The sequence below is a fragment of the Mustela nivalis genome (genome assembly GCF_964662115.1).
Source record: "Mustela nivalis genome assembly, chromosome: 7".
In the NCBI taxonomy this organism is placed as follows: domain Eukaryota; kingdom Metazoa; phylum Chordata; class Mammalia; order Carnivora; family Mustelidae; genus Mustela; species Mustela nivalis.
Genome location: NC_139026.1, coordinates 146,722,719 through 146,750,656, shown reverse-complemented (window position 1 = coordinate 146,750,656; position 27,938 = coordinate 146,722,719). Strand labels below are relative to the sequence as shown.

At 54.5% G+C, this 27,938-nt stretch overlaps 1 protein-coding gene across 3 annotated transcripts in view; it reads right to left on the bottom strand.

Moving 5' to 3' along the window:
• DIP2C (disco interacting protein 2 homolog C) overlaps positions 1–8,793 on the bottom strand; it is a 347,914-nt gene extending 339,121 nt beyond the window's left edge. The window contains exon 1 of one of the 3 annotated variants that reach the window (XM_082739775.1): positions 8,561–8,793. In XM_082739775.1, the coding sequence (XP_082595901.1) occupies positions 8,561–8,645 (85 nt within the window). In that variant the 5' untranslated portion in view covers positions 8,646–8,793. The remainder of the gene's footprint in view (positions 1–8,560) is intronic. The other 2 variants (XM_082739777.1, XM_082739776.1) reach the window with 2 other exon arrangements.
• Between the last annotated feature and the right edge of the window lie 19,145 nt (positions 8,794–27,938).

The window sequence follows — 27,938 nt, the reverse complement described above, 5'->3', positions numbered from 1 at the left end:
GAGGCCGGTCCCCTGCGTACCAGCCAAGGAAGACACCCACCCGGGCCGCTCTCCGTGCAGAGTCCCTCCCCAGTGCCTTGCCCTCCGCCCTTCACAGGAGACAGAATGGACTCCGACGCTTCCGGAGGCCCCTCTGTCTTACACACTTTCATCAAGGGCAGATTCCATCCAGAATCGTACGTGTGCCAAGCACTAAACAAGTCATCAAGGAAACGAAATTAAAGCGACTTCCTGCCTGTGTCCAGGGCCAGATCTTCCTAATAAAAGGGAAAAAAAAATTCTACATTACCAAGAGTCATTATACATCCGTTAGTAGTACGGCATCAAAATAATAATTCATCCCATCTACAGGGGAAGAAAGAAGGGCAAATTCGACTTCCTTATCCTATTAATTTCTGTCCGGCTAACTGAGAAGTATCTCAAGGTCTGGCTGCCGCTATCAACAGCACGAGGACCCCGATCGCTAGTCCTCCGGCGGCCCGAGTCCTGCTGGGGTCCACGGGGACGGTCGCCATCATAGCAAGCCTCGACTCACTTGTGCTGAAAGCAAAATGAAACACCAACCCACCCACACAGCAAGTCTGATTTTCACAGAGATTCTGACGTGAGACAGCCCGAGGACGGTGGCTGTGGCCATGGACAGACAGGACAACATGCACTAGTGGCAAAGGCTCAGTCCTGGAAAGTGGATGGACCATCTTCCAGGGCTTGAATGTGTATGTTTTAATGACAGATTTAATCCAATCATGCCCTTGCCTAAATGGCTCCTTAAAGACGTTTTTATATCCCTAAATCTCAACAGCTTTTAAGCATCCATTATATTTGCCAAAACCAGGAAGAACAAAAGAGCCTGTTAGTGCCACTTAAGAATCTAGCATGACGTCTGGCTCCAGCTTCCTGCCGCATGTGACCTTCAAACAGGTAGGGAACATAACTTCTGCAAAACCATGAAGTCCACAGGGCACGGGGTTGAGGGGGCAGGAGGGCTTTGACGCCCTACCGCTAGTTTTTGTTTTATCAGAAGCGTACATGGGGCGCCCGCTGGTCCAGACGGCTCAGCCCCCGATTCTCAGTCTTGGCGGGGGTCTCACTCTCTGGGCCCCCATCGGCCTGCACTCGGCACGGGGTCCGCTGGGCTTCTCTCCCTCTGCCCCTCCCGCCCCTGCTCAGGTGCGCTCCCTCGCTCCCTCTTGAAGATAAATAAATCTTTAAAAATAATAAAATAATGAAAATAAAAAGCAAAAGAAGCTACGGAAGTCAGCGAGGAAAAGGTCCCACTCACAATCGCCAAGTGAAGTGGCGCTCCCCCGCGTGACTGGCCTCGTGCAGGCTGGATGGAGCTCAGGGCGCCCCGATGTCCTCGGAGTGCTACGGCCTGGGGCGCTCGGCCGGCAGGGCACAGGGCCTCGCCACAGCAAGGCAGGCTCGGCACGCTGACCGCGGCCTGCCCTCTCTGTCGCGCCCCGGCTCCCAGGAGCCCACCTGGTCAGCCCCCGTGCCACGCGTCTCCGGCACGGGCTGAAGGCAGCTGTGTGCGGCCCCGTGGCCCCATCCACGGACACCGAGGAACGCAAATGCCCCCGAGTCCCAGCCGGTGGGATTCGGAGCCTCGGGGGGCAGGTCCCGCAGCTCCCCGGGAAGCTCTGGGAATAACCCCGGCCAGAGTCCGACCCGGTCCCGGACGCGGCAGGACGACAGCCCACATGACGCACTTCGCAGGTGCACCTGTGCCCGAGCCCACGCGGGCCAGCTTCTCGGTCTGAGCGACTCTGCGCGGGGAGGGCCGGGTCACAAGCACAGGAGCTCCGTCTGGGGACACACGCGGGACAGAAGAGGGGGCGGGGGATCCACGGAGTGGGCGTCGCTGACCCTCAGCACCACCGTGCAGGGAGGGTTGGAGGCTCCCCCGGACCGCTCAGGGAACGGAGGCCGGGAGACTCGCTCGCCCACCTACAACCGAGCTGTGAGCGGGGGAGCCAGGGGGAGCCAGCAGGACCCGCAAACGCTCCGGACGCACGGAGGTCAGGAAGTGGTCACCTCGATGGACAGACTTCTGTGTCCAGTCCGGAGAAACCTCGAGATCCTCCCACAGATCCCCACAAACAGGATTTAGGAAAACATCCGAAGAGATGCAGGAAGCACCGAAGGTCGTCCACAAGGGATAAAGGGAACTTGGAGCTTTAAGTTCCCACCGTGCTAACATCCTGTTCCCTCAAACTGACGGCTGCTGAGTGACCCTGGCCTTTCTAAAGCATTCGGCCAACGAAAATACTCCACGTCTTCCTTCTCTCTGGCAATAGCAGACTTCGCAACTGCCCTTAAATGTGCCCGACACCTTCCCTGAGGGTCTGGGAGCAACGTCCACCGGGGAACTGCAGTGCGACCCTCAGGGAAGGGAATTTCAGCTTGGCAAGAAAGGGGAACAGACAGTAACGCAAGGGTTCCAAACAGACGCTCGTGCTTTTCCTGAGGGATGATGTCAAGGAGCGTGACTGTGTCAAAACACGGCGACAGGCGGGTGCTCGCTAAGGAGACTCCGGGGCGGGTGGGCCTCTCCCCTCCCCCAGCTTTTCTTTGCTTTACGAACTCCTCACAGAGGGCCAGCTGCACCTGGAAGCCGCTCGGTCAGCACGCGAGCGGAACCATTCCGTGATTCGGGAATCAAGTTTCTCTCTGCACAGGCCCAGCGGCCGGGAGAGAAGGCCGACGGTGAGCGCCTTCTCCCCAGCCAGAGGCTCAGCCCGGAGCCAGGTGGATCCCAAGCAGCCCAGACGAAGAGCTGATGTGCGTCACATGAGTTTTACATCATGTTTAAATTATTATTCACTATTATTAAATTATCCAATGACCTGACGAACCAGATAATTCAATAAAGAAAAAAATCAGTTGTTCGTAGTTGTGAATAAAAACGTAATGAATCCTGTCTCTGAATAGTTCGGATCTGGCCCACAGGCTTCAGTCTTCTCATTAGGACACAGATTTCCAACCCAAACAGCAAACACATGATGTAAAACCAGCAGCCAGGAAGAAAAAGATACATTCCTAACCCAGGATAACCCAGGATCCTTCAGGTCTCGGGATCTTGAATAGTTCAGTCTTTTTTTCCCCTGATTTGTAACGCCCGCTGTACAAAGCCCTTCAGAAAGGAGCTGTGGGCGGCTGTAAAGTACCCAGCACAGACAGCCCGTTTTACTACCCAAGACACTCACCAGGAGCAAAACTCCACAGCAAAACCCTCCTGCCCCAGAAGGAACTGCTTGCTATAATTTTAATTTTTACAACTCAGTATCTTAGCATTTTCCCACTTTATTTGTCTCAAAGGCTTATAAAATTAATAATTCCAACTGGGTCCCCAAGAAAGCAGCAGAGGACAGGCATGGTTGGGGAGGACGAGCACTGTTTCCTTCCGCATGTTGACTCCGACAGTCCTGCCCCACACCAGCTGGGATTCCCAGTTAGCGTCTCCTCTTTGAGAACACTATTTATTACGATCACCAACAAATGGATGCAATTACTTCTTCTGAGACGTGACAAGTTTTTGTTCCTCTTAGCAGAAAAGAACAGAGCACCAGTAACAATAGGTCACCCCTGCATGGCACATGCGCGCACACACGCACACACACACACAGGTCACCAGAAAGAGCGCTAGAGTGGGCAACCTTGAGAGCACAGGTGTGGAGACGGGGAGGCCGGAATGCGAGAACGGTGCCGCCCTGATGCAGTGTGGCCAGAAACCCATCCCATCGGGCAGGGGCCTTGCCCAGTACCACCGGTAAAATGCCCCCTCGTCCCACGATGAGCAGCGACACACAGAACGAAGTCAAGCAACTACAGCCGGAACCTGAGCCATTGTAGCAGGAACTGGGCAGGGTCGTTCCTAATACGAGGAGGGTTTGATCTGGTGAATCCGTATATACACTGATTCAAAAGGCTGATTATCCAATACACTCTCTTTACAAGTCAGAAGAATGCTCCGACTCATCCCATAAATCACTGCTTTGAAAATAAATAAATAAATAAATAAACCAGCTCTAAAAAAAGAGACGACCCGTTTGAAAAAGGCTGGGATGAGGAAGGCAGAAAGTGACTCATAACATCCAACAGCTCCCGTCCAAACCCTAACAAGGGTATAAAGCCAGCCGCCCAGTAAAACACAAAATAGAGTCATTGTTACCACTCTGACCCCCTCAGGCTCAGATCTAAGCATAGTTACCATGTTGCAAATATCTTACAATTTTACAGATCTGTGCCTTTAACGAGCGTGTTTACTCGCCTGGCGCCCAGCTTCCCAGCATCATTTGACGCCTGTATTTATTCATCGAGAAAAGAACATTCAAATTTAACTATTTTCCTAACTCGGAAGAACTCTTGTAATCCACATCCACACATTTCAAATCCCACACATATCGATGCTGCCATTTTATAAATATTTGTTAAAAACGCAGGTAACAAACAATATTTTAGGTCCACCGTGCCAAGAATCCCATCTCACTCACAGTACTTCTTGCTATTGGGCAACTCTGGGACGGACGTACCACGTAAATCCTGTCCCCGATCCTGAGGTCTGACAGCAGGCGGAGGGCGTCCCGGCGGCCCCCAGCTCTCTCCCTGAACCTGCTGACCCCGCCCCTCCTCCTCTCCAATTACGATAAATTACCAAGGAGCATCTGCAAGAAAACACTTTCTTCACACATCTGTTTTCCAGAGTCAGCTGTGTCCTTTCAGTAAGGACGACATCCACAGGGTTAGGCTGCGTGAGACATGGCTGGGTCTTCCTGACCTTGGAAGTGGTCCTAAGGTGTCAGCTTGGGCAGACCCCCGAGGTCTGCAGCAACCGGGCCCTCCGCCCTCTGCAAACACAGGGACGGGAGTCGAGTTCCAGAGTCACGTGCATCTGTTATCTCGTGCCCAACAGCCCTGAAAATCTACCAACATTCCAACTGGCCCTCTCTTTCCAATGTCACTCTTCAGTGTCAGGAATGTGCCTGTGAACTGCTGGTGTGCATGGCCCCTTGTCCGTCAGGTTAGCAGCCGCTCACTCACCGAGACAGTGTTCCGCCAGACTCCGCAACGGATCGAAACACGACTTAAAGTAATTTGGTATATTAACCAGCAAAGCAGAGCATGAACTGAATAACCCCCATAAGCAAAAAATAGGAAGCGAGCAGACATGCAAAAAGTAAAATATGGCATCTATTTTGTAAAAACACTGCCCTGTACAAACACCTAATGGTTTTCACAGGCTGTAGTATCCCTAGGCAGTTTCCCTAAGTTCTACCCAAAGAAGACTTCAGCCACCCCTGGGTAAGAGGGGGTTAGGGTTGTGCACGCACAGCCCACGAAGCTACCCGCCACCTAACCCAGAAACTCACTGCTAAACCTCAGCCAACAACTGAAATTAAGTTTTCTGTTTCTTCTCTACTCGGCTTGATGTTTCTATTTAAAGCCTTTCCTTGAGTCGAAAAATGTTTATTTACCCATTAATGAAATTATTTGGGGATCTTCCTAAAGCCAAAAAGGAAAATGCATGTTTCCAAAAGGCAGTCATGTCTGGGAGGGGAGAAGAAATGCTTCAGGAGAAAGGGCATGGGAAAGGAGCCACGGCCACTCCACCGGCCCCGGCAGACAGCCCCAAGGCCCTGAGCCCCGGACCCACAACCCCGGCCCCACACCACCGACTAGAGCTAGACACGTGGACTGGCGGCTGTCAGCGCCCGTGGAGGGGCTGCCGGCCACATGTCCCGGCAGAAAGCCCCCACACTTTGCTGACACGGCTGTTCTGCAGTGAGAGAAGCACAGGGAAGTCACAGACGGGGAAAGAAAAAAGGAGGCAACCAGCAGGGCAGGAAGTCAAGATCAGAGCTCTGCAGCCAAGACGTCAACCTGCAGCCCTTGACCACACCGTGCCCCGCTAACATGATACAACACCGGGGTCGGTAACAACAGAGAGGCCAGACCCGAACTGCTCCCGTGGGGGAGCCCAGCCCCACAGACAACACCCCCGACGGCGGGCAGGCGGGGCAGGAACTCCGAGACAAGAGTCTACCTGGTTTTCAACCTTCATTATGTGCCTCAGATGCAACTGGTTCCCATCCTCCCCTGCAGGAACGAAGCCCTGGAAATTCCACGTGTTTCCACAATAGTTTCTGATATTGCCATAAAACGATGAAGGCTAATTTAAAGAATTCACTCCGCATGAATCATGACTGATGATAAAATGTAATAAAAGCTGTTTTAACTTTTCACCTTGTGAGTGGATAGGCTGGGGGATTTTTAAGTTCCACGATGTAAGAGACACATCTCTGACCCTTCCCATCTTGGGCTTCTCCAAAGCGACACTGAAAACAAGGCGGTTCGTCTAATGTAAGCCGGAGGAACTGCTCCATGTGGTTACAAGACCCGAAATTCCAAGTGACCTGGAAGAACGCTCCGTCAGCTCAGCACGGACAAAGCCAGTCAAAGAGGACACAGCTAATGTGCGGGGGCAGCGGGGCAAGGGGGGTGGGGGGCAGGCCAACGCACCCACGCTCCGACCGTTTCATTCTTCAGCGTTCAGCCCAGGTCTAGCAAGGTTTGCACAGACAGAAAAACAATAATGTACCTCCCACATGCAAACACATACCCCTTTCTCTGCCCAGACACTCAGTAAGAAACTCATTAAGCCCTTTTTAAAAATCTATGCAGATGGAAGGTGTTCATGGAGAACTGGACGGAGCACACCGTGGTCTACTGCCACGCTCTGGGCAGTCGGATACGGTCCTTACCCTCCAAGAGAAACGGCTGGTAACAGGCTGGTGTCATTGAACAGGTACGCGTGCCCCAGGTTCACACTTGTAAGCAACCACTCCCCATAGAGCACGGCGCCAGGACACCCATCCTCAGCCCTGTCCCAGCCTCGAGGAGCATCTGGAGCTGTTGTCCAGACCGACGGGGGACGGGGCTGCGGTCCTGTCGAGTTCAGATGGCATCCCACTTTGCTAACACAGATGGGGTATGGACACGTACTGTCCAAGTCCCACAGACACAGCAAACGCGTGTGGGGGTACGGCATGATGTCGGGGTGCCATCAGGAATACCAGAATGCAGCGCGCAGCGAGGGCCACAACGGCCACAGAGGGAGGAGGAACCCCATCTGAACACTGACAAAAATCACAGAACTTGGGCAAATATTTTCCAACGGCCAGTCCATCCTTTCCAGCCATCTGCCCACAGTGCACACTCTATCCAGCAGTTTAAATCTAAATATCGTCCCCAGCTGCCTAGCACACCGTATCCCCTGCCTTCGGGTCCTCCGAGGTACCAGAAAGCTTCACTGCCTTCCACCAGCCGGAATAGTGTCTGCTGAGCACACAGAGTCCAGGAAACAGCCTCCTCCCACGGGGCTGCTTCACATCGGAGCACATTACAATACCCTGCAGAACCCCAAATTTGAAACAGAAAAATAGAAAAATGCCCAGTCTCGGTCAAGCTGAGAAGGCAGTTAACACCACGCCACGGCCCACACGTTTATCCCTCCCTTGCCCTGAATGTGTTAAAAAGGAAAACATAAAGTCAACACCAGCTCCTCCCTGCTGATGCAAACTGGCACGAATGAATGTACTTTCTGGCTCCCCGCCCTCACAAAACCGTTACACACGCGCACACACACACACACACACACACACACAAAAGTTCACCAGGCTGAACTGCTCCAAATGTAAATTCAAAACCAGCCAGCCTGTCCCTGCCGCACGGGGTGGTGGTGGCCTTTGCAGGGTGAGCTGGGTGGGCACCAGATACACATCACACATCTCCCATTTGGGAACTTCGGTGCCTCCCTTTCTAAGACAGCAAAACCCGATGGAAAACTTATGACAGTTGAGCACATGACCCCACCATTAGGAGCAAATAGGAAACCGCATACAACACTCCCTGAAATCCCTGTAGCAAATCTGTCACAAATCCCCAATCCGAGAGATGAGAGCGAGAGGCCGGACCTGGCCGGGGGGAGGCTCCGCCGTGTCCCCCACCCTTCCCGGCACAACGCACAGAACAATAGTAGCGCGATCCTCCCCCGGAGGGCAGCCTGCGCCGAGGCCAGGACGCCCGGACCGCCGGGCTCCAGCCCCAAGTGCAACGCCAAGTTTCGCATTAGAATAAGGCCAGCCGGCACCTCAGGCCGTGCGACGCGGACGTGTCCCCAGCGCCGGCCGCGGGGCGAGCGCACGGACGCGCACCAAGGACACGGCTCCCCGCCAGGCCGGCGCAGCGCGGCCCAGGCAGCCCCCGGCCCAGGCAGCCCCCGGCCCAGGCGCCCGTCCCCGCCCCAGGCCCCGCCGCAGCGCGGAGACCCGCCGGCAAGCCCGCAGCGCGGGGGGCCCGGGCCGAGCCCGCGGCAGCCGGGGCGGAAACAGGGCTGCGCGCACCCCCGCCCTGGACCCCCGCCCCACACACACACACACACCCCGCCCCGCTCCTCCGCCCGGGACGCCCGCCCGGGACCCCCGCCCGGCCCCGGCCCCGGCCCCGGCCCCGGCCCTCCCCGCGCCAGCGCGGCCCGGCCGGGCGCGGGGCCTGTTACCTTCCGACAGCTCCAGCTCCAGCTCGGCCAGCCGGGCCCGCACCTCCAGCGGCAGAGCCATGCCCTCCAGGCCGCGGTCCGCCATGCTCGCGGCGCCCCCGCCCCAGCCGCCTCCCTTTGTTCGCAGGCCGCGGTCTGGCCGCTCCTCGCGCCCAGCGGACCCGCACCGAGCGCGGCAGGCCGGGCGCGGCGCAGCGAGCGCTCCTCCCCCGGCGCCTCCTCAGCGCGGCCCCGCCACGCGGCCTCGCGCCCGCGCCCCCGCCCGGGCCCCCGAGCGCGCCCCCGGCCCGGCCGCCGGCCCGCCGCTCCGCCGGTGCGCGCTGACGGCGGGGGCGCGCGCGGGGGTGGGGATGGGGCCCGGGGGGAGGACAGGGGCGCCCGGGAGACGGGGACGCGCTCGGGGCCGGGGCGGGGGGTGGCGCCGGGGAAGCGGGGGACTGCGGACGAGGGCGCGCGCGGGGGATGGGGGCGCGTCGGCGCGGCGCTCGGCCGGGAGCGCGCACCGGGGGTGAGGCGGGGGCGCGGGGATGAGCGCGAGGACGCGCACTGGAGGTGGGGTCGGGACGGGCGGGCCGGCGCAGCGCGCGCTCCCGGGGCGCGCTCGGGGGCGCGGGGCGCGCGCACGGGCCCAGCCCAGCCTCCGCCTCCTCCAGGCTTAAGGCGAAAATACCTGCTGCAGCCCCGGCCTAACGTGCGGGTTGGAACTGAAGTGCTCGGGGTCCTTGAGGGCTGAACGCGTTTATGCACACGTGGGGCCGAGGCTGTGGAACGCAGTGGGGCCGCGGACACGGGGCACTGGAGGGGAAGTTCCTGGTTCTGGATCCAGAGCGGCCCGCCTGTGCCCGCGTGCGAATCCGTGCGAATCCGTGCTCCGGACGAGGCTCGTTTCCCCGCCTGAGGAAGGACGCGATGCGATGCCCCGAGCCCCACGTCCCGCAGCAGCCCCACCAGGCTGTGGCCCGCGCGCCCACGGTCACGGGGACCCAGACGCCCTCGGGCCGGGGCTCCCCGCTTGCTCACGCGCGGCCTCTTCGCTTCCACGGCCTGTACGCCCTCCCCGTGAGCGTCGGCTCCCAGCGCGGCGGGGTCACCTCTGCGCGCCGACCACCACAGCCCGGTCTCTGTCCTGCGGGTTCGGAGAGGCGGCCTCACACCCACTGTCCGACTGACTAGCGTGGCCGGGATGCCCCCGCACCCCGAAGGCCACACGCTCAAAGCCGCCGGTTTCCGACTTCCAACGACCTGCACCGTCTCCGGAGTTCTCGGGCCGATGGCGTCCTGCAGACCCCCTCCTCCTGCCTTCACATACCCTCCGCCTCTCCGTCCTCTCAAGGCTCTGGAGGACGACTGGATCCTGTGACCCGTGGTCCCTCCCGGACCCTTCCCGCGCTCCGGGAGCGGCCCGCTCGGCTCTCCACAGCCCCGCACCGGCCCGGGCTGCAGGGGGCTCCCAGCAGAGGCGTCCACGCCCAGCCCAGACGCAGGCCACCGCGCTGCCCGCACCGCCTCCTGAGCACCAGCGCTCGGCGGGGGTCAAGACCCTCCACCCGCTGACCGCGGCCGGCAGACCCTGCAGCCCTTCCCACGAGCGCCGGCTCCTCCAGGCCTGCCCGCCCCTCGCCAGCACTCTCGCTCTCGCCGCGGCCTTCCTCCGCGCTGTGCCTTCATCGTGGGGGGCCCTGCCCGCCCACACGCCCCCACATGCGTCCCTAACGCGGCTCTTCTCCGACGGGGAGCCTCCGCTACTTGCCACCCTTACCGTTGACCTGTTGTTGATCTTCCTCAAGCGCAGGCTCCTCAAGACCCAGCCTTGCTCATCTCCCCAGTTCCCCTGGATGTGACCTAGTGACAGCTGAGAGGCGCTGGCGTCTCTCACGCACATCTGTCTTCCCGCAGCAACCGAGAGGCCCGCGGTGGGAACGTTCAGGATGAGCCGCAGGGCATGAACCCCCAGCTCCTCTGCCTCATGTTCTGTGGGTGCGAGTCCAGCGGACCCTGGGAGCCAAGCTGTATGCCCGCCGCTGTCCCCTCTTCATGATACACAGGCCACCCACCATGTCCTAGGGAGCCCTGGTGTCCAGCCCCGCGGTGCTGCAGGCGGAGGCTTGAGAGAATTCCCCGGCGGTAGAACAGGACGCTGGGCCCAGTCCCTACAGCGAGGCAGGCGGGCAGCCTGCACATTCCCAGCAAGGACGCGTGCCAGTCCTGCTCGGGCAGGGTGATGTCCCTCTGTAGCGCAGGGCTGGGCCTGGGTCACTTACATATGATCCGCAACTCAGTTTGGTTCCAAAGCAGACCATGGTTTTGCGTGAAGCACACGGACAGAGTCCGCTGGGAGCCGACAGTCGCCACTGCCGCAGGTGTCACTACACACAAGCCAGGAGGCGATGGGCACTTGGCATTTCCAACAGCCTGACAGACACTCTCACCTGAAAATCCTGCCATGTCCTCAAACACGGTACGTCCCAAATCAAACCCGTCCAACTGCCAGCCCCGGCTCTCCGCTCATCTCTGATCGTGGCCTCGCCCCCCTCATGATGACCCGTGCTGTTGCCGGTCTCACACACCTCACACACCTCCCTCCCCTCTGCTCACGGCCCGGCCTCACCCAGTCCTGCAGAGCACCCCCACCCGGCCCGTCTTCTCCTTCCAGTCTTTCCTGCCATGGCTGCCAGGGTGCTCTTCCCAAGCGACACCTTGAACAGGTCACAGTCCCCTTGCTCTAGAACGGACACAGATTCTCTGCCTGCAGAGCAAAGGACTCGCGATGGGACCCGGAAGCTTCCCGGGCCTGGCATAGTTTCTGTCCCTCCCTTCTGCTCCCCGGCCCCCCATCATGCTGTGCCCCCCGCAGAGTGCCCCCCGTTCCCTCCTCCCCTTCTCCCCTCCCCCCCGTGTCTCGGCCGTAGGGCACATCACACCCACGCATGCCCACCTCAGATGCCACTAGGAAGCCTCTTTCCTGCCCTCCTCGTTGGGGAGGTCCTCGCCACCCCCTCTTTTTCAGCCTCTTCTATCTGGGCTGTGTCGTCCACGTGTGTGTCGTATCCGGCAGCTAGTTTATCTGTAACTTCCCTGCTGCGTCGAACGGCACAGAAACAACGTGCTATTTCTCAGGGCGCGGTCTGGCTCTGCAGCGAGGGAGGGACCCTCTCCCCCACCCCGTTCTGCTCCAGCCCCGGCCAGCCTCAAGCCATGGGGAGCTTGTGGGAATCCTGTGACGTGTGTGTGTGTGTGTCTGCATCTAAAAACCTGGTTCGAATGAGTGTGAAGGTAGACCTATCAATACCCAGTAGAGGTCTATTGGAACGAGTTGAATAAATGCTGAGGGCTGTTGGCTTCCAAGGTCTGCCCAAAGTCCTGAAAATTCTGCCATCGGAGTTCTTTTCAGAAAGCCACTGGAAAATCTCAAGACGGCTCCCTGAGAGTGGTAAGACATTAAGGCATCTATTAGCACGCCGGCATGGTTTAATTTATCAGATAAGCCAGAGGGTGAGACACAGCACAAAACATTGAGGTGTGAGGAGGAGAGGTGGTCCTGGCGGGCCCCGAGCACCCTGCCAGAGGCTGGCCCACTGGAGAAACGCGGAAACACAGCATGGGAAGCTCACGCGGGTCCTGTGCCGTCCCGGCCGGGCAGGTCCTAGAGACAGTGTTTTGAGTTCCATGGAGGGGCAGCGATATAAAGCCGGCTAAGTGATGGATCATGCCAGCAAGGATTTGGGTGCCTCTCTCTAAACCTTGCTTTCCTGTTTTGGGTCCGTTGTCGCCACCTTTGCCCACCTGTGAATTCAGAAAACCCCCAGCCAGTTTGCAGAGAGACCTTAAACACTCACGTGGGGCTGGGCTCCAGATTTTGGACGGTGTGGTTGGGACGGACGAGAGCAGTAAAGGAATGTACTGACCCAGCATCCGTGGGCCGGAGAGGGCTTCCTTACCAAGGAGGCCGCCGCCTGCGGGACGCGAGGGCGCGGAGGGATGGCTTCCCTTCGAAGCGGGTCTCAGAGTCGGACCTTTACTTCCGCAGCCGGGCTGCTGGTAAGAGTTGGTTATCTCCCTCCTTATCAGAATCACGTGGGTTTGTTCACGCTGTGCTTTCTCCCGGGGATGCCAACCTCGTGGTGTTTTTTTACCTTTTCCAAAGTCATTAGGAAGAGCTGCTGGTAAGAAACCCTGGCAGTTTCTCCATAAGCACTTGATTGTCTACCGGTGATGACCCCGTTTTCCTGGGCTGAAATTTACCTATGGACTGTGGCCGGCGGTTGTATGGGGGTCACCTTCCGCCGGTCTCACTCTGTTATCAACAATGCAGCTTGGGTGGCGTGAGCTGGGTTGAAAGAAGGTAAGAAAAGCGACGGATCTGACGCAGGAAGTTTGGGTTTAATCAGTACTTAGAAAGCAGCGCGAACGCCTGAGTGAGACGACTCTACGCACGCAAGAAATCATTAGCGTTTTTGCGACTTTTTTTACATCATTAGAGAATTAACTAAATAATGTGCATGTGACTGAGTCTGGTGAGCCGTTCGGATGTGTGCGTTTCGTCTCTGCCGGCTTCCTCAGGACGCGAACTGTCCCGCCTGTTTGCCTACTAGGAACGGGAATCGAGGCAAAAGAGAAGAAGCAAGAAGTAATCCAAAGAATCCCACAATTAACTGGGTTTTCCACGCCGTTGCTGGAAGCACTAAGGATTGAACTGTGAGTCAGACGTCTTGATGGAAAAACAAGTGTGTGAAATTTATCTCAGAAAGATAGCCCAAGTGTTTCCTTGCACCCATTATTACAAATCAATATGCAATTATCAATAAGGTAAGTATTTCTGATCATTTTAGTGACTTGTTAATCACTTGTACTAACGGTTCTGTGGTAGCACAAAACACAAATTATGAGTCCCATTTGGTCTCAGACGGCATCATGTTTTATGGAGTATTTCCTTTGCCAATCATGATTGGCTGATATCTGGCTTAATCAAATCAAAATTGACTGATATCTGGCTTAATTAAGCTAATATCAAGACTGTCATTCCCAGAACTCATGTCACTTAGTCACTGAGACAAGACACACGCAGACTTTTTTATTCAAGATTTTGTAAAGTGTTCTCAAATACAAGGCTTTTTGAGAGCTTAGAACATAAGCTTTTGAAGTCGAAGAGAGGAGGGTAGTTGAAGACTCAAATGTTGCCATCCAAAACCCACAGCATCATAAAAGAAAACTACAAAATTGACTCATCCCTTCAAAGTGGAAACTACCTCTATGCAGCACGCAGAGTGCCATCCCGAGCGGCCTCGACCACGCCAGGTAACGCTCCACCGCCACGTCTGTGCTGCCGTCTACACAATTTAGTTGCATAAAAGGCAGAATCCTGTTATCATGAAGACAATTACAAGCAGTGTTTTCAGGGAGTCCGTACCAGCTCCCACGTACACTCAAAGAGAACAAATAAACACCAAGAACACGACGCTTGGAGTGCCCCGGGGGCGCAGTCGATTGAGTGTCCAACTCCTGATCTCGGCTCAGCTCATGATCTCAGGGTCATGGGACCGAGCCCCGCGTCAGGCTCAAGCTCAACACAGTCCGCTTGTCCCTGTCCCTCCCCGGCTTGTGTGCTCTCGTGTGCTCTTTCTCTTTCTAATAAATACATAAGTAAAATCTTTCCAAAAAACCCCAAAAAACAAAAACCATGGTGCTGTCCGGTCCACGGCAGACTGTACACGGTGGAGAGAGTCCCCAGGACTCTGGGGTCTCGCCTTCCTCACCATCACCCCATCGTGAATGAGAAGATAAAGTTGGTCCTTTGAGACTGGGTCTGGGTGGGGGCAGGAGGGATGGGCAGTCCAGGCAAAGCCAAACCCAGGTACGGTGGGAGCTGTATCTTTATCTTCCTGCCGTGCTCCCAGTCACAAGATGGACTGGGGTGAGGTCTGGCAGGCTCCCAAGAAGCAGAGCCTGAGGCAAGGGTTCAGAGGCTCTTGCTGGATGGAAGGGATGTTTCTACAAGAACCTGTAGGGAGTGAACACATCGGGGCAGAGGGAAAGGGCAGACAACAGCAGCCCAGTCTGCAGACGATGGGCCAGTGGGCTGTGCGCATGAGCTGTATGGGTCTGCTTAGACTGGATTATTTGGGGGACAGTAAATGCATCTTCTCTTCCTTATGATATTCTTAGCAGCATTTTTTTTTTAAGATTTATTTGACAGAGAGAAGGAGATCACAAGTTGGCACAGAGGCAGGCAGAGAGAGAGGAGGAGCAGAGAGCCCGATGCGGGGCTCGATCCCAGGACCCTGAGATCATGACCTGAGCCGAAGGCAGAGGCTTTAACCCACTGAGCCACCCAGGTGCCTTAACAGCGTTTTCTTTTCTGTAGCTTACTTTAAGAAGACAGTACGCAGCACACGTGACACACAGAGTATGAGCTAACCCACTGTGTGTGTGACCGGTGAGGCTCCCGCTCCGCAGCGGGCTGTTAGTGGTTAAATTCTCTGGGAGTCAGAGTCACATCTGGATTTCCAGCGGGGCAGGGGTCAGCATCCCTAACCCCACATTGCTCAAGGGTCAACCGTACGCTTATGCACAAGAAAGGTGGAAATGTGGAAGGAGAGAGTAATGGGCAGAGGAAGGATAAGAGAAAGAAACCGCGGCGGCAGCAGAGAAGTCCGGGAGAGGCCCGCGCCCCAGGGAAGCCGGGTTGCGCCGAGCAGAACGGCCGGCCGAGAGAGGGTGACAGAAAGGCACACGCAGCTCCGAACCAGTCATACTGAAGACATGGCGAGTCCTGCAAGAATTTTAAAAACAGGCAAGCACAATGCTGTTTTGAAATGCTGCCGTGGAAATTGGCTCCCGTGTTGCGTTGTTAGGTTGTGAGCGCCGCGCAACGACGGGGCACACGCGGGCTGGTTTAAAGCAAGAGACACTCACAAGGCCCGGAGTCCAGAACCCAGGTGTCGGGAGGGCTGGGCTCCCTCGGGGCCGCTGGGGAGACTGCCCCCTCCCCCCACCCCCAGCTCCTGGTGGCTCTGGGCAGTCCCCTGCTTCTCCGCGGCGTCACACTGGCGTCCCTGCGTCTGCGTCCGGCCCCTCTTCGTCGGGACACCAGTCCTCTTGGGTTAGAGCTCACCCTAGTGAACTCCTCTGAACTTGGTCGATGCCGCAAAGACTATTTCCAAATAAAGTCACAGTCTGAGGTCCTGAGGGTTTGGGCTTCAAGAGATCTTTCGGGTCACACAATCCAACCCTAACAGATGTTAATGTGGGAAAAAACAAATCCAGATGAAAATCCTTACATCCCAAACCCCACGAAATGACAAGAGGCTAGCTTTTAGGAGCAAATCACAAAACCAAGCAGCCAGAAGTGGGGGCTGAAGCAGCAGGAGAAATTTTCCGGGACATGTTATACACAACTTCATGTTCGAAGAGCAAACAACGACCAGCTGCAGCAGACGCGGCCAAAGTCAAACGTGAACGAGGCCACGGACAGCCCCCACGGACAGTGGCTCCACGTATGATTTTTCAATTTCTACGCTTTACGGTGGCACGAGAACAAGACGCTTTCGATGGAAAGACACACCTCGAATTTCAAAATGTGGATCTTGTCCCGGGTGATAGGCATGCGGGACGATGCGGGTCAGCGGCTCCCCTCGGGGCGCGGTCACGGGGTAACGGCTGGTCCACGGAGAGCCGTCCCGCACCCAGACAGCCGTCCCGTCACGGTCGGTGCGGGATCGGTGATCGCAGGAGCTGTGCGGCCCCTCGGTGTGCCAGCGGCTTTGTGCGGGGCCGTGCTGCCCAGCATGGGCTGACGGAAGTGCTCCGAGCGCACGGACGTGGGCCAGTCCAGGCCGCGGTGTTTGATGTTGGGTACATTAAATGCATTTTTGATTTAACGTCTTCAGCTTACAATAGGTTTTTCAGGACGCACCCCCACTGTAAGTCAAGGGAGATCTGTAGTTTTATTTCCTTTTTTTTTTTAAAAGATTTTTATTTATTTACGAGAGAGAGTGGGGGAGAGAGCACAAGCCGGGGGAGCAGAGGGAGAGAAGCAGGTTCCCCACTGAGCAGAGGGTCCATCTCAGGCCCCGGGATCATGACGCGAGCCGAAGGCAGACGCTTCGCTGACGGAGCCCCCCAGGTGCCCCATAGTTTTATTTGTCGCCCGTGACCAATGCAGGGTGCACGGTGATTATCGTCAGCTGACGGACGGATGAGATACTGCTCTCTGTCACCTAAGACAGCTTCCCTGTAATGTCACCATGCCTTAGGTCACATTAGTCGATGGACGCCTGCTTGAATAGGGCCTCTGGTTCTGCAATTTTTGGGGAGAACAAAATGTTTACTTTTATTACAGTAACACTGTTACGGGAGAGTATGTCATCTGTCAGCAGACAAGTGGGCTTCTGGGCCACGCTGGGAGGCAGCCCTCCCCCTGCAAGCAGGGTCCACGTTTGGTGGACAGTGCGCGTGTGTTTCTCTGCACACGGTTCACTCCCAAGAGGAAGAAAAGCCTCCGCATCCGGGTTGTCCCTTACACACCCTCACCGGTCCCATGAGAGAGCTCACTGTTCCTGGGGCAGAGAGTCTGTTGTGTGTGTGTGTGTGTGTGCGCGCGCGTAAACACAGAAAGGCTAGAAACAAGACGGTCATAGGCTTTCCTCCACATGGAGAAGAACATGAGGAATGCGGAGATACCTCCCCACAATAACGTCTGAAAAATAGAAAATGTCATCAACAGATTAGTTAATGTGGTTGACCTTCCATAAAACTTTAGTGAAGATTATTGTCAGATATGGGGAAAATTATAAATGATGAGCAAAAAAACGAACGTAGTAGAAAAAATAAGGCAGTTGCTTTTAGGAAAACAAAAACAAAAGAGCCATAATCGGTGTATTACAAATTCTGTTAAATTGTGAATGAATTTCCTTGTGATGAATGTAATGTTGATATGGTTGGATTTAGGTCTATCGTTTTGGTATCTGTTTTCTGGTTTGGTTCCTCTGATCCTCCTTTCCTAAGTTCTTCGGAATTGAGCCGTTCTTCTAACCCTGGGCTGACACTTCCCGCCCGGCTCTGCCCTGCGGTGTGCATCACTGTCCTATACACACACACACAAACACACACACACACACCCCGGCATGATCTACGCCACACACCGGGGAGGTGACACTTGCCTTTCCACTCATCCGTCTTGCAGAAATCAGGAGAAGAAACTTTGAGGCATACAGCCTTTTTGTATGTTCTTCATTCATCCCTGTGGATCTGGATTTCTGTCGGGGTCATGAAAAAAATCTCCCTCGCTCCGCTATCACCGTTTTACCAGCAACAAAGCATCTTTACAGCATCTTCTAGTTTGAATTCTAGAAACACCACGGGTCAGAAGTCTGGGGTGACAGCCTTCTTCTCCCGGAAAAACGGTGTTCCCGTCCCATCCTCTGGACGCGTCTGACGAGACACCAGCATTCACTCCCGTCCTCGCCCACCCGCAGGAACTTGCAGGTTTTTCTCCGGCTCCTTCAGATATTCTGTCTTTGGATGCAACAGTCTGATGTGCCCGAATGTGGTGCTGCTTTCTTTGTATTTATCCTGCTTAAAGTCTGTGGCGCTTTTTTAACATGGAAGATTTGCTTTTCACAAAATTCAGGTAATTCTCAGCTGTTGTCCCAGGACTTTTTTTTCTGCTCGTTTTTGCTCTTGTCTCCTTTGGGATTCCTCCTGCACGTGTATGGCTGGTTGATGCGGTCCTACGGGACAAGGTGTCTCTTCTGTGTCTTACTTTCCAATATTATTTCTATTTTTCGGATAAAATGCTTCATTGGACCCTTCCCTCTAACACCCGGAATCCACACCTAAGCTCGTCCTATTAACTTTTCGTTTTGCATACGGCACTTTCCCATTTTTCTTCCTCCCTTTGCTTTGTTTTTATAATTTACATTTCTGTGTTAACACTCCTCCAGCCGTCCCTTGGTTTGCGCCGGCCACTCGAATGGCTGTCGTAGACAACATACACGTGTAACCGCTGCCGGCAGCCCTGCCTCGCCTGCTGATCCCCACATCTGGGCCACAGGGGTTGAGTTTCCAAAAACTGCATTTTCTCTTGACTCTGACTCACCGTATTCCATTTCTTCGCGTATCTAGTAATTTTGTCCTGCATGCTGGACACCGTGAGGGGAAATCCCACACAGATGTTCACACTGTTCAGGCAAACCATGAGATTGGTGGTTCTTATTTTTGGTTTTGTGAGCCTTGGGTTTACCCTTCCTCGCAGTGGGACGGTTTCAGTTTACACCGTATGTTTGGGACCTGTCTCCTACTATCGACGGTGGACTTTACTCTTAAGGTTTAGCCTTTCTGAAATTTCAAGTCCCTCCCAGAATCTTCACTGAGGTCTCTCCAGGGCGGAGGCCAGGACTCCGCCGCCACCCGGGGCCGCGTGGCTTCCACTGCCAGCATTTGGCTCTCGGGCTGCGGCAGGTGCTCTGGCGAAGCCTCCTGGAGTTTCTCCCTTTGCCGAGGCATCCCCCCAAGGCATCCCCCGTGCAAGCATCACACGGAACCCCATGCCTGGACCTCTCTCTGCACAGCACCCTTCTCGGAAACCCCGCCAAAGTAGTTCCAGCCACTTCAAAGACCCGAACTCCAGCCTCTCCTCCACTCGGAGAGACCACCTCCGGGCTGAAACCAGAATAATCACGGGCGGCGCCCGGCTCGTGTCCTAAGTTTCTCTTCTCCTGTGATGCTCATTTTTAAATGCCTGGAAAAAATTGTAGCCTATATTTCGTGGTTGGTTTCAGTGGAGAGAAAATCTGTGTTATGGCTTCTAGGAGATGTCTCTGAAAAATACTTCATAAACATCATCACGTAAATGCCAGCACCAGCTGGAGAAAGAGCAGGACGGGTTCTAAAGGGATGTGTCCGGCCGGGGAGAGTTCTAGAGGGATGTGTCCGGCCGGGGGAGAGCAGTAGAATGAGACGTTGCTAGCAGTTTGAGACTGATCCATGCTGATGATTTATTTTGACTTACATAGTTCTATAATAATGGAAATTCTGAAACTTAACAGAAATAACAATATAGTTTGGGAGGGAGAGAATAAGAAGAACGTGCGTGAGCTTCAAGAGACGGGGGAGATAAGAAAGCTGTGGCCTCATCTTGCGGACGGAGACAGTCCGTGGTAGCATCTGAAATGAAAAGTGAAGACAGCACTACATGCTGCTTCTTCAGAACTACCGAGGGAAACGCCATCAATGTGACTGTGCCTCTAGGAAGTCAGCTCGGATAGCTCAGGGCCACGGGTCTTACAGAATCTGATGGTACGAATGCGCACTTCTACCACAGAAGTCAACACACGCAGAATTGGGGTAAATGTGGTGGCGCTTAAAGAAACAGAAAGCCCATGGACTCTCAACCATGTCAGAAAACTAGTCTTCATTGGAAGGCCAATTATACCATTTTTTAAACATTCCTGTTGCAACGTATAACACACAGTAATGTGCGTGAGTGTTTTTGTTAACATTCTAGTCGTTACAAAGCCAAGTAACCGTGAACCAACCCAAGAACGGAACCTGATTCACTTCCCAGAGGCCCCTCCTACCTGCACCCACAGACCACTCCCTCATCTGGATCTTCGGTTTTCTTAGCCAGGCCTGCATGAATCCCTACAACATACAGTTTAGTTTTACTTCTTTTTAATCTTTATATGATAGAATTACTTAGGTATAACTTGTGTGTTTTGTTTTTTATTCATTCAGCCTTAGGTTTATAGATTTATCCATATGGTTGCTTGTAGCAACGTTTTCTTTTCCCGAGCGAGGAAACTCTTTGAACGAAAGTGTCCGAGTTCATCCACCCATTCTCTCTTCCACTGTCGATGGACACGTGGGCCGCTTCTGAATTTGGGTTATGATGAGGAAAATATAACAATGTAATAAGACTTGTGATTATTAATATTATTTAATACTTACATTTATTTATATTTTAATAAATGTGTTATTTAATGCTTATTAAATAATCAATATTGCTTTTATTTCATAGTTACAGTTATTCATATAATTCAATATTCAATTATATCTGATACTATTTTTATGAAATATAAATATTTTATGAAATTATTATCAATTCTAATATTTTAATTACATATTTTTTATTTAATACCTATACAATTGTTTCTTATGAAAACAATGACGATTTGCTGTCTTCCGTTACAAATTTAATTTTTTCCCTTTTCTTACTGTACTCGCCAGGACACTCCGTTCCGCGCTTCAGCGGTGATTGCCGTGACAGAGAGCATCCTTTTCTTGTCCACCGTTGAAAAGGGAACGTTCTCAAACATTTGTTAAATGCAGTGTTGATTGTGGATTTTTGTAGCTTCTCTTCATCTGATTAAGAAAGCTCTAGTCTACTCACTCTTTAGGCTGATGCTGAAACTGGCCAAGCGCTTCTCTTGCATTACTGGGATGATTGTGTAACTTTCCTGTATCCTGATATTAGTATCCTGCTAATATGGAAAATAATGAACTGCCTGTTTTAAATGTTAAACCAACCTTGTATTCTTTGGATAAATATGACTTAGTCAAAATTTATTTTTTTTAAAGACTTTATTTATTTACTTATTTGACAGAGACACAGCGAGAGAGGGAACACAAGCAGGGGGAGTGGGAGGGGGAGAAGCAGGCTCCCCACCAAGCAAGGAGCCTGACACTGGGCTCGACCCCATGACCCTGAGATCCCGACCCGAGCCGAAGGCAGACGTTTTAACGACTGAGCCACCCAGGTGCCCCTTAGTCAAAATCTATTATCCTTTTAACATATTGCTGAATTTGTGTACTATTACCGTAAAACTCATCAATAACTTCTCCCCAAAAAACCTGAAATGCCATTGCTTCCTCTCCTTTCTCAAACCAGGCTCGTTAAAGTTCTTCACTTCTTTGGGGGTTGGAGGGGGCTAGGGTAGCTGCAGGGACTCAGTTAATTCCTAAGAAGTGGGAAAGTAGAGGACAGGTCCCTTAGTCCCCAGCATTGTCCCAGCCTAACCTGTGGGTCCCTCTGAAAGTCCGGGCACCAGAGCAGTCAGAATCTTCCCCATAACATTAAGCCAAAAAGTGACAAACCAAAACAGAAAGGAAAAGGGCATGGGGAAGAAAAGACAAGAAACAGAAAAAGGTTTCTAAAACAATAGAGTACACATAAATAACCCAGGGGCTGAGGCACGTTTGCAACCCCGGCGCTGCCCAGGAAGCACAAGCCACTGAGCTGTGCAAACTGACGTGCCCACGCGGGAGCCTCGCGGCAGCCCGGCGTGCGTCCGTACGGAGGCTTTCCTGGGTCGCATTATCATAGGACGCTGCGCTCTACCCTATTTTGAAAAATCTTACATCTGTGTCCGTGAGAAGAATTAGTGTGGAAATATTCCTTATGCATTTATCCCTGGGATCAAATTTTACAGGTCAATTAAACAAGTTGCAAAGCACATTTCTTCTGCTGTGGAGAGGAGTGTGGGTAAGGATGCGACGGCTTCTCCCGGGGAGGTATCGATACCCAGCAGGGAAACCAGCTGACCTGGGGCTTCCTTCTAAGGGAACACTTAGTGCTGACTTAATCCTTTCCTTTTAAAGATTTCATTTATCCATCTGAGAGAGAGAGAGAGACTGAGAGCACAATCTGGGGTGGGGAGGCAGAAGCCGACTCTCTGCTGAGCAGGGAGCCTGACGTGGGGGTCGAGCCCAGGACCCCGGGATCGCCACCGGAGCTGAGGGCGGGTGCTTAACCCACTGAGCCACCCAGGGGTCCCTAGTTGGGGTCTTTTGGGGTTCGACACCAATTTTAGCATTATTTGATCCATTTCTGTGAGAAAATGCTCTTGGTGTTTTGACGGGGCCGGCAGTGAAGCTGTAGAGTGTGCTTCCGGCCGCGGGCGGGGACGTCTCCCCGCTGGTGTGTGCTGCCCTGGGTCTCTCTCGTCGGTGTTTTGCAGCTTCCGGTATCGATTTCTCACGACTTCTGTGTCTCATCAGTTTCACAGTGGTTTTGTCAATTTTATCAGTGTTACTGAAGAATGAGCTTTTAGCTACTTAAGGTTTGGTTTTATTTTACTTAATTACTCCTCTTCATGATTTACTTCATTCTTCATGCAAGAGTAACCCAAAAAAGGGAGGCAGAGACGAAGTGACAGTTTGGGGGGAGAGTCTAGCGAGAATGACTCAAGAACCCTCTGGTGTCGTTATCTCTGACGTCCTGTTGGTCACTGTCCTTGAACAGCACTTTGGATTATTGGTCACCCAAGCTCTGGGACGGATGTGTCTCCCACACAGCGCATTTATGCTCCTGTCTAAGGATGCCGGGGACACTAATGGTTGCAACCAGCTCAGACCAATTCCACGGCCCCGTTTTTCGTGGTCTCTGTACTCCAGACCGCAGGCACCCATGTGCAGAGTTGATCTGTGGCTGCAAATTCCCCCCGATTTTTTCTTCCTTTTCCTTCTCCTTCTCTGTTTCCTTCTAAGGCAGTTTCCTTAAAAGTCGCTGCGGCTGGGGCAGAGAGTGCGGTTAGGTATGGTTCACGCTCACTCCAAGTGTGATTGTCTTTGTTGGGGTCCCAGCTTATGGTCAGGATGTCTCCCTGTAAGGCCGTAGATGTTTGGTTTGACTTCTGTTCATCTTGTCTTGAATGAACAAAAACCACACTCATGGGGGTGAGAGGGAGGTACAGCAAACGCTCTTGGGGCTTGAGCCCCTCTGATGAGCGTAAGGGCTGTGATGTACACACAGTGTGTACACGTGCTGATAGCGCGCCACATGGACTCTCATAAAGCAGTCGGTTCCTCCTGTCTTCAGATTCCTGGTACATTTGAAGTAATTGTTGAGAAATACGTGACACTGTGCTAGAGAATGTTTTCCATTGTTTTCCGCTGGAGAGTTAATTTGACTAATCCAGGCTGCGGTTTCTGAAAACCAGAAGCCACTATTTAACTTCCAAGTGTTTTTATATGTTTCTTTCACTACAATAAAACTAAAGGAAAAGACACGTAATAGACATGAAGACGGCAGAGAAGGAGCCGGGTACAGACCGACGTGGGGTAGAGGAGACCGTCCGCGGCGGAGGCAAGCTTTCACGGGGCTGGCATTTCGGCAGAGTCCTCAGCACGGGGAACAAAAGCCCAGACAAAGAAATGTGGGCACATCCAGAAGAGTCAGCGGCGAACACGAAAGGAAGAGGTCGGAGAGCCCCGTCAGGGAGGGACGCGGTGGGGCTGCCCCTGCAGCCCCGAGCTCGTGGGCCAACTGCGGGCACGTGGGCCTGGACGGCTTCTGGCCTGGTGCTGTCTTGGTCACTGTCTGCTCACTCCCTTGATGGGACTCCGTCCCCCATGCCCGCCCTGCAGCCGCTCGTCCGAATCAGAGGGACTTGTCTTCCTGAGCCCTGATAGCTCTCGGCGACATTTCGCTCACCCTCTGACTCTGTGGTCCTGGCCCCTCGGCTGGCTTTCAGCCCTGGTGCCAACCGATCTGCGTCCCTATGGGCTCTCCTGGGACCGCGGCGGGGCCCGTCACCAGGATCTGAGCGAGGAGAAGAGCAGCTTCGTGGGAGAAGGACATGGGTGAACTTGGAAGCACAGAGTTTGCCGAACTGCAGGTTTCCGGGGCTGGTTGATCTGTAAGTGCGGCTCAGACGGATGCTTAGACTAAGAGGAAAAGCCTAAGAGTCGTTAGTGCACACGCGGTCCCCAAGGCCTCGGGGACCCCTGCTGGCTCACGTGCATCAGACGGAGGAGCAGAAGGAACCTGGAGACGTCGCACACCCGCGGCCGGGGGAGGCGAGTGAGAGCCACGGGCCAGCATCGCGGAGGTCTGGCCGCCGCGGGGCTCACTCTGGTGATGGGCGGAGGAGGCGACTCTGTTTCTGAAATGTCTGTCATTATCGGGGGAGCTTTAGAATACAGTCTTCGAACAGAGGCTGTTAGAAAAGTGCAAAGTTTTGTTTCAAAGGTGTCGAGACCCTGGCCGGATCGTGGCCATCGCATTGCTCCGCGTCAGTGGTCCGCGGAACCAGGGCGGCAGCAGAGGGGACGGCGGTTCCCCGAGTCGCGCGAGGCGGCCGCTGCCGGCCGCACTCTTCCCAGCGGACCGGGTGAGGTGAATGGTGATGTCGGCTGCGAGGGCCCGTAGACGTCACTCGGAGCCTCCCAGTCACTGGTTTTTGAGAAAGAACCGAGCGCTAGCAAGGCTAGGGGACCTGCCGGCACCGAATCTGCAGAGCTGAGAGGTACAGACTCAAAGGGCATCTGTCCTCCACGTCCAGGCCTCGCCTGCTCGCGCTACCCCAGTCAGAAAACTCCACGATTTCCCGAGGCCCCACAGCAGCAGACAACACTGCTTCCCGCCCGACCCCACGAGACGCCGCAGTGAGCGCACGGGACGGAGCGGTGCCCGCGACGCCTTCAGGGACCGGCGCGACCCTCCGGCCCACCCACCACCCCGCGCCCTCTCGGCTCGCAGTCCCCGGACGGCCCTGGTGGCCCAGTGGTCCTTCACACTTGTACTTACGGCTGCAGAAAGGGAACAGGGTAGACAGAAGCGTGAGAAGGAAAAGACACGCCTTCCTGTGAGACCAACGCGTCCTTTCCTCAGCCGGGACTTGGGCAGCCCCCGGCCAGGCCGTGTCACACGGTCGCTCGCAGCCCCCCGCTCCCGGTCTCCAGAAGGGGAAGGCTGGAGAGGCTCTGAAGACGCCTTCTTGTTACCTTTCCTGACTGGCTGAGGCCTTTGTCTCCTGTTGATCTTAACGCTAGGCCACGATTGTGTTTCTCTTCGACTATTTTCCTGCTGACACTCCCACACGGACAGGAGACTGTGTGCGAGTCTGACGCCTCGCTGGCCGCCATCCAGAGCATCGCACGCGCCGCTCAGCCTCCCCCCGCGCCGGACCGAGCGCCGCCGGCACGTTCAGCGATCGCTGCCTGCCTCCCCGGACAGTGCCGCACGCGCCTCCGCAGGGTGCGCAGTCCAGTCTCGTCTGCTGTCGGGTAAGTGGAGTCACGCTGTGCGCGTTCCTTGGGGACCCGCCTCCCCTCCATGCTCTGTCTGTACCGTCCGTCCTGTCGTCTGCCTCGGCTGCTTGGGTCCAATGTCACTGCGAAGGAGGATCCTGCCGGGTAAGAAATCTTCGACCTGTGTGCGCAACTGCGGGTGCTGGGCCGCGGGTCCCTCCCACAGAGGGCTGGTCTGAGCGACGTGCTTGGGACACGCTTGCCCATGTATCTTTACGCCCGTGTCCCGGAGGCGTCTCGGAGGCGCGGCGTGTCCTGGAAGCGGGTGTAGCTACCTTCAGCCCGACCGGACGCTAAGTGCCTGCAAGTGTTTACAGCTGCCCAGCCTGCCCTGGGCCTGGAGCACACACCGACGTGTCCCGTCCTCGCCGACGTTTAATGGTGCCCAGCTTTTAAGGATACGGTGTGAGAGCAAAGCCGTGGCGTCTCTCTGTTGTCTCTGAGGTTTTATTCTTTATTTCCCTGATGGCTGTTGAAACTGAGGACACTGTCACCTGTTTATTCTGTGATGTGGTCACGGGAGCCTTTTTGTTCATGTTCCTATTGGTGATTTTGGCTTTTCTTGCTGACCCGCAGAAGTCCTGTACATATTCTAGATTCTGGTCCTTCGTCAGGTACCGTCGCCCACAGGCCGGCTCATCTTCCTGTTATTTTCATGGCCTGCTTTGGTGAACAGAGTTCTCAACTGTGCCGTGTTACATTTAGTAATCTTTTCTTCTCGTGATCTGGGCTTCCTACAGCTACCTGACCCTAAATCCTTCCCCACGCTAAAGTCATGGAGATACTCTCCGGCAGCCCCTTCTAGAAGCTTTTATGTCCCCGTTTGGTCTTCATGTTTCCCACTTCTGGTAATCACGGACTAAGACCCACTGGCTGGTCTCCTCGCCCGGGAGAAACCAATGTTCAAAGCCGGACGTATTCCAAAAGCTAGAAGCGCCCACCTCAGGGAACCAGAGGGTGCACTGATGGAGGAACCACCCCACACCGGCCGGGGGTGGTTCCTGTCCTGGAGGACAGGGACGGGGACGGGGAACTCTTTAGTCCCTGTTTCCAGGTCTCTCAGTGTGGGACTGAGTGTGGTCTACGCAGCAAGCAGTCGTTTTGGCATGGGGAGCCAGAAGCGTGCAGGCAGGATCAGAGCATGAACGCCGAGGAGCATGGAGGAACGCCATAAAGGAAGCAGGACGGGGTCGCCACACCCCGCGCCCCGCAGGGCTGCTGAGCCCGAGCCACGCGTGCGGCAGACGCGACGTCCCCACCGGAGACAGAACACCCGGACACGTGCAGACGCGGCCTGGAAGCGGTCGCTGCCACAGCGCAGCCGGAGGACGACCCACGGAGGAAGGAAGCAGCAGTGACGGCAGAAGGACCAGCGTCCTGAACGTCCCGGCTCAGTTTTCACAACGACCCAACACCCGAGGAACCAAGAAAACAGAACACATCCCCAAGAGAGAGCAAACCCAGCTGAGTGTGACCCCCAGCTTGCCTCCAGATGCTGGAATTTAACGTCTCAATCGGCTGCTCAGACTCCTGTGCGTTCCAGGGGAGTTTGGGTGTCTCAGTGGGTTAAGCCTCTGCCTTTGGCTCAGGTCATGATCTCAGGGTCCCAGGATCGAGCCCCGCATCGGGCTCTCTGCTCAGCGGGGAGCCTGCTTCCTCCTCTCTCTCTGCCTACTTGTGATCCTGTCAAATAAATAAATAAAATCTTTTAAAAATAAATTAAAAATTAAAAAAATAAAGTGCTGAACATTTCTGCTGAATCTGTTCTAAGGGGCATGACTTCCGTTAACTATCATTAAATGCTCAAATATATAATCAATGAAATACACAAATACAATAGTTCCTACTTCTGATTGCTACCTTGTATTTTCCAAAATAAAGTTTAAGGAAGAATTTCATCATGAAAACTTCTTGAAGACTATTGTCCCCTCAGGACCCTGCCTCGCGCTGAGCGGGAGCTCCTGCCGGCCGGGGGGGTTTTATCTGCTGCTCGTTCTGCCTGGGTGGCCGTGGGAGACACAGGATTTGTGTATTTGTTTACATAACTTATAAATGTATGTAATTGTACACATTGCTTGAAATCGTATGACAATGCACTACTTGTCTAATAAAAAATAAAGATTTTTGTATGGGGGGCAGCAAGCTTGCTGTTCTGAGCACACACTGACAGGTACCTCAACAGACCAAAGACCAAATGAAGCCCAAGTTTACACTGAATATCTGTCGAGCTCATTGCATGGTTTTGTGTAATGCATGACTTTCTAAGAAATTCAGCTGACGGCTTGTACCATTTGACCGACCTCCCCCTGGTCTCCCCAGCCCCGAGCCCCTGGCAACCCCTTTTCTACTC